This window comes from Candoia aspera, chromosome 2, assembly GCF_035149785.1.
Source record: "Candoia aspera isolate rCanAsp1 chromosome 2, rCanAsp1.hap2, whole genome shotgun sequence".
NCBI classification, from domain to species: Eukaryota; Metazoa; Chordata; class Lepidosauria; order Squamata; family Boidae; genus Candoia; species Candoia aspera.
This window is the reverse complement of record NC_086154.1, coordinates 173,644,653-173,657,751: the sequence shown is the minus strand read 5'-3', so window position 1 is coordinate 173,657,751 and position 13,099 is coordinate 173,644,653. Positions and strand designations below refer to the sequence as shown.

Below are 13,099 nucleotides of genomic sequence, written 5' to 3'. Positions count from 1 at the left end.
TGAACTTCAACTCAACTGGATTGTACCAAACTGGAATAGACTGACACAGTCTATACCAGGGGATGGCAAACTTTTTCTCTAAGGGGCCAGATCTCAGTTTTCCTCCACCTCCATGGGTGCAGCTGGCAGGTATGCAGGCCAAGGAGTGTGGCAGCCATTGAATGGCACTGGCCACCAGTAAGGAGGCTGCTGATAGGCTGCCACATCCATTTAAGTTGTGCGTCCCCTGGTCCTTGGCCATGCCATTTGCCTGCTACCTGCCCATCCATTCTTGGTTTGTGAGCTGACCATTGGTCTATACCACCATGCTTGTTTTCCAGATGAAAGGAATTTTCTTCCTTAATATTAGAAAAAGCTAATCTTCCTGGAGTTTATATTGTAATATCTCTAAGTACCCATTGCTGGGGGACAGTCAGCACCTGGCTAGACACTGTGGAAAATAGGATGAGAAATCCATGATATCACCCTGGAAGTGCCTTTTTCTGTCCATTCATGACAGAAAAACCAAACCTGGTGGGGGTGGCAGGTGGGAGACTTCGTAACCCCATACATAATGAACATATGATATTGAATTCACATATTCATCATAGCAGTTGATTTTTTTTTAAATCATGTAGTCTTGTGGTTGATAAAATAGTGGCCTGTTAAGTCAATGAACTATCCTCAGCCCTAGACACTCATGCTCCATTTAACCTTTACATCCTCCACTTTTTTGGTTTCTGCCCTGTCTGGTTAATGCATGCTCCCCTTGCTTCCCCACCTGCTGTCCAAAACATTGCAAAGCTTCCCTTCCCTTCCCTTCCCTTCCCTTTGTGCCGGTGAGAAAAATTAAAATTTTCTTCAGTAATCATTTCAAGCACATTGACATCTGCCATGATGACATGAGGAATTTGTGAAGATACTCTTTCCTCAATATACTGATTTAATCTCTCAAACCACTGTGCTAAAATAAGGGTGTAACGGGCTGTTTGTTGTCTTTATCTGTATTTAGTGGAAAAAGTGAAGGATGAAGTTAATCCTCCTATATCTATGCCTTGCAGGCATATCTTATGCTGGTCCGGTGAGTGTTTCAGAACCAGGCACTTTATTGAGCTTCATTTTTTAATTCCCTGCTTGTGATAATTCAGCCCCACATCTCTCTCTCTCTCTCTTTCTCTCTCTCTCCTTTTAGCTGCGCAAGCCACGCAGGGCAGGATATGGAAGCGAAAGTGAAGAAGTAAGTACGTTTTCCATTTTATTTTCTTTCCTGAAAAGGAAGCCCTAGATTTATTCATTCAAGCAAAAATGATCTCTAATCCCAGGGGTTAACTTCTCTCCCTTCATTCAATCCATTTGTGGATGGTCAGTCACTGTCTACTTTGAAGATTATAAAGTATGCAAACTCAGAGAGGAAGGACAATGTTGGGGGACAAAGGGGAAGGACATGCTTTGCCCTCAGAGGATCCAAGGGTCAATATCTGGCACAGATAAAATTCTGGAGAGCTGGTGGCATTCAAGGAAAACAAAACCCACTTAGATGTATGAATAATCTAGCTCAGCTTAAAAACATCCTCACCATCTTAAATACCTCATTTAAAACTATGTCAAGGACATATTTTGAAAGTACCATTTTCCTTTATAAAGGAAATACCTGGCAGAATTGGGGTTACCTCTGGGTTCCTAGTCTAACACCTCAATCACTAGTTCAGTCTAATGAATGAATTTCTTATTTACTCAGAAAACACACTATAATAAATGTATCTGCTTACAGATGATGCAATTTAGTCCATATGGCTATATGCATTCACCACAGGTAAGTCTTTTTTCCTTCTTGGAAGAATAGTGCTATTACACACCATTAAATGTACAGTAAATGTAAATGCATCTTTCTCTTGAATTTTAAATGTAAATCTATTACTTTTCAAAAGTTACTGTAAGAATTGGGGAGAAATCTATCACTGCTAAGAAGTTTCTACTTCACTCAGTATGAACTTAGGAGAGGGATGATACTGGTCTTACCAAGGTTTCTTTACTTTTAACTTTATTTGTTTATTCTATACAAGGATATGCCAGTTCTTTACCTTTGAGGCAAGGAACATAGACAGACAAAAACAGTTGAAAATAATATTTCAGCTTTAAAAGTAATATAACAAAGGCCAGATTACAAAACAGCTTTTTTGAACCTTGATAGTCATAGAGATATGATCTGACATTGCATTCTACCAGTGGTAACGTAAAGCCTCCTTTTAGCCAACCTCAATTCCTGATGACATTGTGGGCATGCCCATGTAGTTTTCTATGCAATAACATGAAAGTGATTTGCCATTGCCTTCCATATCAACCTTCCTGTCTACCTAGAACCTTGGTATTTCCTGGTCTCCCATCCAAGTACTAATCAAAAGGGCTGTGCAATGCTTTGGATTTGATTCAGAAGATACATCAGAAAGGGCAGAAGCAACTAACACACCACCTTCTGTGTCTTATTAAAAAAGATGTTCCAAAGTAAGTTTTCTGACTTACATCTAATGCATTGCACAGACCTACTAACCAAATATGACCCTGATTAGGTTTTCAACTTAAGCTAAAATCAGCTAGTCTCTGCAAGTGAAACAGTGAATTTTGTACATTGGGAGGATACATCCCTTAAACATGGTTAGAAAGGCATCTTTGGGCCATGGGAAGCAGAATGTGAGGATGAAACTCTAAAAAAGTAACCAAAACATAAGACCCAACCTCTAGAAAAAAACTGCAGGCTGAATATTCTCCAGTGATGTCACTGCATCAATATCCAGCATGCACTTGCTGGATAGTAATAAAATATACATCTGACCACTAAGACATTACCTGTTCCCAATGGCCTAAAACCAGTTCTGGATGTAACCTGATAACATTTGTTTATCAGTGTATACCCAGCATAAACCACCCAAATGTGTAGACTTCAGTCAAAATTCTTCTCCTGCTCTGGATTATTGGATGGTAGCCCAGTGCCTTTGGATGATAGCCAATGACACTACGAAGTTAAAAGGCTTCTTGGGAAGTACCTGGTCTTATAACCATATAAAACATCTGTTCGTTAAAAGTAGATTCAGTACAACAAGCACATTCACCCTTCCAATCGTGGGGTAATTCATGTTAAGATCTTGCAGATGTTCTTGTATCTTTGAATGCTAACACTTTCAGGAGGAACCAACTTGGAGTTCTTAATGAGCAGAGAAATTTCATACTACATTATGTGGGTTTCCACACAACCTGCCTCTTTCAGAAATGTGCTTCCCTTCTAAACAGAAGAACTCACATTTTGCAATGTGAGTTGTCAATGTCTTCAACCTGGGAAAATGTTAGATTTCTTCCAGGTAGTGTATTGCTTTTATAATATTGTCTCCAGAGTACAACTGCCTAAATGTTGCAATATCTAGTGCAAATTTAATGCAATAGAAATATTAATCAGTGGTGTAATTTCCATGAAATTGGTCAGCCATGTTCTCTTTTTTATGTTTTTTTTCTTTTATTTGTTAGCAACCTAGGGTCTTCAAGGTATTGAGTGGCTTAGAAATTGGATTAAATAATATAAATAATAAAACAATGATGATGGCATCATCATTTTCTTAAATTATTTTTAGAAAGGGTTTTTAAGATACAATTCAAATATCCTCAATTTGTGTTATCTACTCCATGAAACCTTAGCATAGGAGAACTAATCCAGTGATACTATCTAAATTCTTGGATATTTATTGTTAAAGAGCACATTTACAGATCACCACTATTTCTGTCCCTAAAAGCACTTTAAAGCTGTCCTCTGATCATATTCAGTTATGTTGACCTTGGAATGTGGAGAACTGGCTGAGATTACTATGAGCCCATCAATGCTCCCTCCAACTAAACAACAGAAGAAAACAAAAATGGTATTTAGCTAGCACTCTGTCCCCTAAATTGGCATGGCTCCTATAGCTACAGCGATCCCCTTATCACCACTTCACCCATAAAGAAAACAAATCAAACTGCTATGTGCCAAAAAATCTGAAGTGTTACTATGAGAGAAGTGTAAAGCCACCAAGCCATCTTTCCTCTGCTGCATTTAACAGCCCCTGCAAGTTGTGATGGTGACAGCATCATATGTTGACATTTTTGTAACCAGGCACTTTGCTCAATAGTTTCAACCATGTTTACATGTTGCTGCAGCAGTGAAATGGAGAAGACACGATCTGAAATAAGAGGATACTTAAACTCAGGGGAGGTCCCAAAAGCCAGTCAACATCATGAAAGTGTCGAAGTTGAGAAACAATTCCAAAGTGGATCAAAACTGCCATGTAGAGGTGCCCTAGGTCTATAGTACATTTCTGCCATGCAAAAATATATCACTGCATCTAGAATGTCTTAGTGTTGCAAAAAGTGGCAATCAACTACAGTGGAAGAGTCCATATCATACTAGCCATCATACTAGCCACAAAGCACTACACTAAATGTTCAATCTCCATGTGCTGAAACTCTACACTCATTTTGGAAAACTTTTCTTTCAGGTTGCAGGTTCCTTTTATGGCTATCGTTCAAGTTACCCACAGATGTTCTCCCAGTGGCCTATATTGCCTCTACAGAGATTTTTCCCCTGGCCACAGCCAGCATCACCTGCACATCAGGCAGCCATGCTTCCCCAGCAGAAGCCTCAACAAACTCCAGGAATTAAGCAGCCCAACCAAAGGCCACAGTTACCACCACAGCAACCGAGATATCAGCAGCCACAACCAAAACAGCCACAAAAAACCAACCCATCTCAGATTCACCCACAAGTGCCAATTCAGCATCCTAAGGAGGGAAAACAGCAACAGCCCCAGGTAAATGAGTAGCTTTGAGAAATCCATGTACTCAAGGGTAATCTCTCCCTCGATCAATTACATTTCTTAAGTAATCTGCCAGTGAAAGGGATTGTAGAAGACTGTTTGTTTGATGCTTCTCATACAAATTTCAAGAACATAGGAGCCATCGTTAAGAAAATATGGACAATTTATATTTAATTGTAGAATCCTGAAGGCCTCAGATAAAATCAAGAATTGTTCTGCTTAAGGTATAAACCTTCCTGGTTGGGGCAGAGGATCTGAAGACCCAGAGAGAGAGAGAGAGAGAGGGTGAGAGAGAGAGATGAGGGGAGGTGAAAATGCTTTTCTCTATTCATTAGTTGATTCACTTGGTTCACAATCTGCACAAAACTGCAGCAGGTTATTTGGTTTGGGCTTAGTTTACTTTGTGAAATTAGCAGCCATGATTTGTCAGCTAAGTTTATGTCTTACTGCAATATACAAACCCAGATGACATTGATCAAAACATGATTAACATATTATTTTTGTGCAGTATGTACCCTTCCCCATAGTGTGATAAGAACTTGTCTCAGATGTTTCCCAAATTATAATATTTACTCAAGATAATATGTACCTCGTGTGGTGCAGAGTGGTAGGTGGCAGTATTGCAACCGAAACTCTCCCCACAACCTGACTTCGATCCCAACAGAAGCTGGATTCTCAGGTAGCCGGCTCAGGTCCACTCAGCCTTTCATCCTTCCGAGGTTGGTAAAATGAGCACCCAGCTTGCTGGGGAAGGTGACGACTGGGGAAGGCAATGGCAAACCACCCCGCTATAGTCTGCCAAGAAAACGTCACAAAAGTGGCATCCCCCCAAAGGGTCAGACATGACTCAGTGCTTGTGCAGGGGACCTTTCACCTTTCACACTCAAGATAATACTATGTATATCTATTAAAGTGGACTGGAGTCCACAAAAGCTTATGCCCAAATAAATTAATTGGTTTGTAAGATGCAACAAATCTCTTGGTTGGCTTAGTTGCACCTGACACATGACATTTATTTAGGATCAAAGATCAAACACACTTCAGTTACGTTTACAACACCACCACCACCAAGCTGCTCTATCGAAGGCATTGTGTTGGACTAATACAGCTACCACTCTGAGAACTTATTTTAATCCTTGGGGTACACTGGCATTATTTATTGTCTAAATCTTTACTGTGTTATTTAATTGTTAGTTTTCTGTGAGACTCCATTAGAATATTTACATGCAGTGGTTGCACAGAAATAAAACAACATGCATTGAGGGGAAGTTTGCACAGACAAGTTCACTTAATACATATCACAGTTACCTAGAATCTAGCTCCATTTGAATTTTCAGGTTATAACCTAAAAGTGTTTTGTTAAGGTACCATTCATGTGTTCAGTTGCAAGTCATCATGTCATAAGTCATTCACAGTGCAATCCTTTGGTGTCTTTTCAGGAGCAAAATCCCATCAGATTAAATGGCACTTACTGCTTAGAAACAAATTTTGTATAGGCTTGGCGCATCTATTCAGAGAAGTAATTTTTTCCCCACTAGCCGTATTATTTAGAGCTAAGCTACCAGAACAGAAACATTTTGTACTTATTTCAGTGAAGGCTGCCTCAAAAGATTACTGTGCTGCAGTCATCACATGGTGATAGTGCAGTGATTTTTATGTTGTAAATACAAAACAACCTGTTCTTTTTCTTTTCCAGGCCTTTCCTCCATATCCACAACAGCCGTGGCATTTTCTACAGGTGAACCAATATTCCTAACGTAGAAATCTGATGTTGGTTGATTATACAGTAGTTCAATTATAGTTGATTGATTTTGGTCTATTAAAAAGTGCCTCAGAGAGACAGGTGTAGAGACAGAGATGGTGAAAAAAAAATCCATGGCTGGTACCTACCACCTTAGTGGAGAAACGCTTCCTCCATTCAAACTCAGGAGACAAAGCCTGTTCTGCAAATATTATCTATTATGACATGCTCATGCATTCTCCAGCAAAAAACACATTCTCCAGCATAGTTCTTACTAAACACTAATCTTTACTGTGGCCTTCACCAACCTGAAGCCTCCAGATGTATGGACTTCAAGTCTGGAATACTCATCCGGGAGAATATTCTGGGAGTTGAAGACCATATATTTGGAAGGTGTTGAAGCTGGGGAAACATGAACAGTGTTATGAACTAACACTGGAGAATCACTGGTTCATATTCCCCTTTAGCCATGAAGCTCACTGGGTGATCTTCAGGTAGTCACTATTTCTCAATCACACCAGCCTCACAGAATTGCTGTGAATATAAAAAGGAGGAGCTAAACTATGTGTGTGCCTTGACTCCTGGGATTAAGGCAAGGTATCAGTGAAACATCAAAGCCATCTGATCATTTTTCTTTTTTACTCTGGAGTTTTGGCCCAGGACACTTCCAACCACAACAGTTTGGCCCCTGACAGGGAGTAAGATATTCTGTTTTGAGACTTATTGTTTCTCATGGTAAAGGGTCAAACCAACTCTTTCTAGCTCAGTGGGGGAACCCCACAGGTTGCATGTGGGCCCTGATTTCTCAGCTTGCAGGCCTCACAATCCCCTTTTCATCATGCCACTAAAATGCAGTGGCTTGGTTTCCTGCTGAAATTAAGAGGTAATTAATAATTTGAGGTCAAATTATTTTAGCAGTTATGGTAGGAATGACCTTGGGAGTTTTTAAAAGTTTAATTGTTACTTTTTCCTGTTGCCCCACCTGCAATAACAGTATTGCCTCACCCATGATGTCAGTGCTGCTCCAGCCAGAGTAGCAAAGGTTGATCACCACTTTTAGCTCACTTTCAGTTAAAATGGCCTTTATTTACTCCCAAAATAATAAAGCCAAAATCATATAAAGCCAAAATCAATAAAGCCAACAGGAGTGGACAGTCCACAGAATACATGCAGGCATTCTCTGATAAAATATGTAGAGCTGTGGAAGGCCCTTTATAATATTTCACTGACAAGCTGATCAATATGATCTCCTAGATGACATAAATAGCTTCCTTGTATATCACTACTATTAGAAAGAGTCAATCACATCTCTCTTATAAAACCAATCAGATGAGCCAGGAGTGCCTTGCAGTCTTGCTATGGTTCTCAATGCTCGATTTTTAGAGAATAAATCGCATATGAAGAACATAATGTAGAAAATTTCTTAAATGAACTGCTAAACTCCACTAAAACTTACACCACATAATTCTGCTGATCTACACTAAATAAGTGCTGAAACTTTAAAGCGGTCCACCTTATTCATTATGAAAATCAAAGGAAAGGGTGAAAAACAATTTTGCTGCTGAATTTTGTATTCTGCTATTAAGATGTTGATGGTTTTAATTTGTTTTCTTTTTATTCATATCTCATCCTGATGTGCAAGTAAAAATGAACAAGTGAAAAATAAATGAGAAACCTAAAAAAAACAGTAGAAATCTTAATTTACTTAGTTAAATTTTCCATGTTAAAATGTCAAGCAATTCAGTGAAATAAAGGGAAATGGCTTGGTACTTAAAGTTGTGTGATGCAACTGAATAAAAAAAATTCAACTAAATACTTCAGCAAATGAATAAACATGATAAAATATATTTTATTAGATCATTGCTGTTTTCCCACCTTTGGTTTATAGTGTCTTCTAACATGAACCATCCAGCCATCAAAGGGATATAAACCTGTCATCCTTACTGTTTATCATATAATGATGACTCTAGAAGGCACTATGAATTACTAGTAAAGATCTTGCCAACATATCCTAATAATGCCCTCAATTCCCCAAGTGCTGATAGTATGGTCTGAATGGTGCCAGCCATAGTCCCAAGGGAACCCCAAAGCATTCAGAAGTCCAGGAAAAAAAATATATATATACAAGACCAAAGTTCTAAGGATAACAAAACTGAAAAAAAGATTAGTGAGGACCAAGCATGGACAAATAAATATACTCCTATATTTTACTGAGGGATCAGAAAACTCAGAGATGGGAGGAGAATGTACTGTCTGAAATCCTGAAAAAAAGGCACTTCACTCTATAATATTTTCTCCAAAGCATACAGATTAATAGCTATCACAACTATCTTCTAGGACAAGTTCTTATGTAGCTCAAATAGTCCCACCCACTCAAAAGAAGGAAGAATTATCTCCAGGGAATCTAGACCAGTTTTGGGAAGCACACACATGCACACCAATGTAACCCCTATGAAATAATTCCCCTGCCTGAAAATCCGATGTTGATTTAGTATGCCCAGTGGGTACAAAATATAGACAGACAGGAGAGGGTTGAAGATACATGTATATAATTTAAAAAAAAACAATTAAAAGGGAGAATAAGATGATCAGGAATATCAGGGAAAAGAGCATGAATGACTGACTGGAATCTTGATTAATAGACATACTTGCCTCATAAACATTAGGTTAGCATTCCATAGCTATTTAAGGCTTCTGCCTTGAATTTCCCCAATCCTTCCTGACTTATTTTTTAATTTCCTTAGCATATGCCATTTGGACAGCCACCTATCAGCAATGAAGAAGGGGTAAGTATAACAAATAAATGCACTAACCTATATCTGAGCTACAGGTAAGGAGAAATTGGGGCATAGTTACCAATGGGAAGAGCTACCATAATCTTCAGAGAGACCTTGATTACACCACAGCTGCACACATCACCAAGTTTAATGTTTGCTAGCTCTAATGTTTAAGTTCGCTGCACATTGAATCATATTTTCTTTAATAATTACATCCTGGAGTCAAGATCTCTTTAGAATCATTGGCTTTTTAGGACAATCAGAAACATCTGATTAAGATGATGATCATTTTATACAGTTTCATTCTCTTATTTGCATTTTTAGACTCCATATTTTGGATATGGCTACCATGGGTTAGGAAACAGACCTCCTTATTATTCTGAAGAGATGTTTGAACAAGACTTTGAGAAACCCAAAGAAAAAGACCCCCCTAAAGAGAATCCAGCAGCAGATCCTACAACGAATTCAACAGTTTCAGACACAAATTCAACCATTCCAGCCAGCCATGGAGGGAATGCTACTCTTTCAGGACTCAGCACAACAAATAATGAGGCTAATTTTCTAGGTCTTCCAGATAAATTTGCTAGTGGAAATGGGATCCCAACACCTTCTCCTACTGATCTTATGTCAGCACAAAATGAAGCAGCACAGAATGGAATTAATCAATCAAATTATAAGCCTAAGTCTACAAATGCCAATGTTTTTCACAACGTATTTTCAGTTAGTCAACAATCCAGAGGACATAGTTCATATATTTATAAACCCAACCCAGATATGGGTAATACAAGACAGAATACTTTAGTTTCTAGAGGAAATCCATCAATACAAGCTGAAAACCCAACAGAGCCATGGGTTTATGGAGACAATTCAATTCACAGAGATAATCTTCAGAGACTTAACAGTAATCATGCAACAGCAAACAATAGGCCAAACTCATATGGGCAGCAAGAGGAATTCCATTATCCTGGAAATAATCCATCAGGCTGGAGAGCTAATCCTAGCTCTGGTTCAGGACCTCAGTGGAATAGCAATCTAGCATACAGAGATAGTAAACAACCTAGTTCTCCATCAGAAAGCCATTCTCTGTACAAAGTAGAAGAAAACACTGATATATATCAGCCTTCTACAATGCAACAGGCAAATGGACTTTCCCATCAAGAAATATTTTTGGATTCAAAGGGAACTCCATTTGAAACAGAAACCCATAAGAATGACTGGAAGAAACAGTCCTTTATTTATCCAGATCATCAGAGAGGACAAATTCCATCTTTACAAAACCAAATGTGCAACCAGAAAAATTTAGACATAGTTAAAGAACCTCCTCCAAAATATAATTCAGTGTACTCCTCGTATAATTCTTTTCATCAGCGGGGACATTCTACTTATGCTGATAAGAATTCTTACAGCCAACAAACTCCTTTTTATCCCAGAGCATGGGAGGACAAAGGGAACTTGCCCACAACAGAGCCTCTAGGGCAAAGGGAAAGGCCATTTTATTCCCCTGTTTTGCCTTCAAATCCAGCACACAGGAGCACCTACCATGGAAGCATTCAGCAGGAGCATGGACTATATTCCAGGCAAAATATATGGCCCCATGAAAAACATTTGGCTAATCTTGATAGACAATACCAAAATCCTCCCTATAATCCAAGTGAGCATCATATAAATCCAAAATATTCTACAGAACATCCAACCAATGAAGGAGATAATTTGCCATATGAGGAAATTAACAGATGGATCCCAGAACATTCTCCAGTTCGTGGTCCAGAACATTATGAAAATGTTCCATATCATATAAGCAATACGTTTGGACACAGAGAGAGAAATCTGCCACACCAAGGGCCATACTCTTCACCACAAAGTAGTAAACTTTTCCAAGGAAGATCACTTCATGATGAAAGAGACACATGGCCCCCCGAAATGGTTGACCCAGCTGCTCCCAAAGAAACTTCATCCTACTTTAATACTTACTCCACAAACTTCAGAAGAAACCCAACACATACAGATGATACATGGAGAGCCATACATATGGGTATACCCATTTCAAGTGATAATGCTCCTGGAAGGAGAAATTATCCTAACACAGGAGGACATCCAGATGATTACCCAAGAGAACATGAAACCATCACCTCCCAACCTACTGTCAACTATTTTTGCTGTACAGGTGAGTCCCCAGGGGCAAATGAAAATATACTGGCACCTCTGAGAACTGCACCTCAATTCAGGCTGGCTTTGCGGGAACAAAAAGGAAGTCCAACCAATCCAGAAGGCAGCCATGCCTTGTATGCCAGGCATCCCCCATACCTAGCGGGCATGTTCCATAATCATTGGAACAATTCTTTGAAGTCTGGAGAAAGTTTTCCTAATCACAGAGAAAATCCAGGTGGCTTTGGGAAAGAAATAGCAGATCTAGAGAAGGGTCCTCCATGCTCCAAATCTCAGTTAGGCCAAGTAAGTGATCATGATACTACCTCTGAAACTGGATTATTTCCTTCCAAGAGTATACTTTGCTCTAGAAATAGCATCAGAGGGGATGGACATACTGTTCTTGCCCATATCATGGGGGTGAATCAGCCCAAGAGACAGTTTGAAAGGGCAACTTTAAGGTTCCCACAACCACAAGGGATAAGAAATGACGCTGTTGTTAGTGAAATTGATAGGAAGGAATTCCATGGAACACATGGGTTCAAGAGGACACCATGCTTCGGAAGTTGGTTGGAGCAGCATATATCCAGCACTGGAATCCCATTAGTGGATCAACTTTCTGATGTCTTTTATGAAGAAAATTCAGTGCATACTGGAAAACCAATCATCATGCTTCCTGAACCCCAGCCAATCTCTAGCACAGTTCCATCCCATGATATAGGAGAAGATCAATTAAAATTAAGTTCCCCAGAAGTATTGGTGGGACAACCAAATGAAAGGATAACAGATAGTTTACTACTCCAAAATAAGTAATACATTAAGAACCTCCTTTTCAAAACCTGGAAAAGCAGAGTGCTCCTAAAATGGTTAGAGTGCAGATGTAGCTAAATATAATCCACACATGTGTGCTGTTCCAAAAGAGATTTGAAGTTTATCAGAGGAAATCTATAGATCATTTTTCTCTAACCTGGGACTCTCCTGATTTATTTGGGCTGCATGTGCAAAAGCAATAATGGCTGGGATGATGGGAATTGCAGCTCAACAAATTAAGCCAATCTTAAACCAACCTTAAGCCAAACTTAACCCAGTCTTAAATTAATTGGATTGGAATAGGTGATAACAGAGTAGTTTATCCAGTCAAACCTGAAGAGATAATTTTCTACATGATTTTATTTTGTTTTTTAAAATATTATTCTGGTTGCTTCTTTTTCTTTTCCTCTCTTCTCATAAAGTCTACCCATAACATTTTTTTGTCTTGCTCTTCCTGCTATCACTGTGCATGTTTTCTGTGGCATCTCTTCTTCCTTTACAATAATCATGAAAGGAAAACTAAATAAATGTGTCTGCAGGACTATGTCTGTATCTCACCTTAAGTCCAAACATAATCATTTGATTAACAGCTAATGTTGTATGTACATGTATGTATGCAGAAACTGTACAGGTGAACATATCTGCTAATATTACGTATAAGCAAAATGTTATGTGTATGCAAGTACCAAGGCTTTCCATATCCTTCTGGTCTCAGTTTGCAGAGAAAGAAAAATGCTTTCATCAAAAGCAGCACATGAATAACATTTTGTGCTCTTCTTTGCTGGACCCAAATGACTAGGTTGAAATAAATG

General features: G+C 38.9%; 1 protein-coding gene across 1 annotated transcript; it reads left to right on the top strand.

Annotated features, from left to right (window-relative positions):
• The first annotated feature begins 1,006 nt into the window (after positions 1-1,006).
• ENAM (enamelin) lies at positions 1,007-12,290 on the top strand. Its single transcript, XM_063296686.1, is given in 9 exon segments — positions 1,007-1,060; positions 1,172-1,216; positions 1,751-1,792; positions 4,497-4,808; positions 6,511-6,552; positions 6,877-6,878; positions 7,205-7,253; positions 9,300-9,341; positions 9,657-12,290. Coding segments are annotated over 9 exon segments (3,222 nt in total).
• The last annotated feature ends 809 nt before the right edge of the window (positions 12,291-13,099 follow it).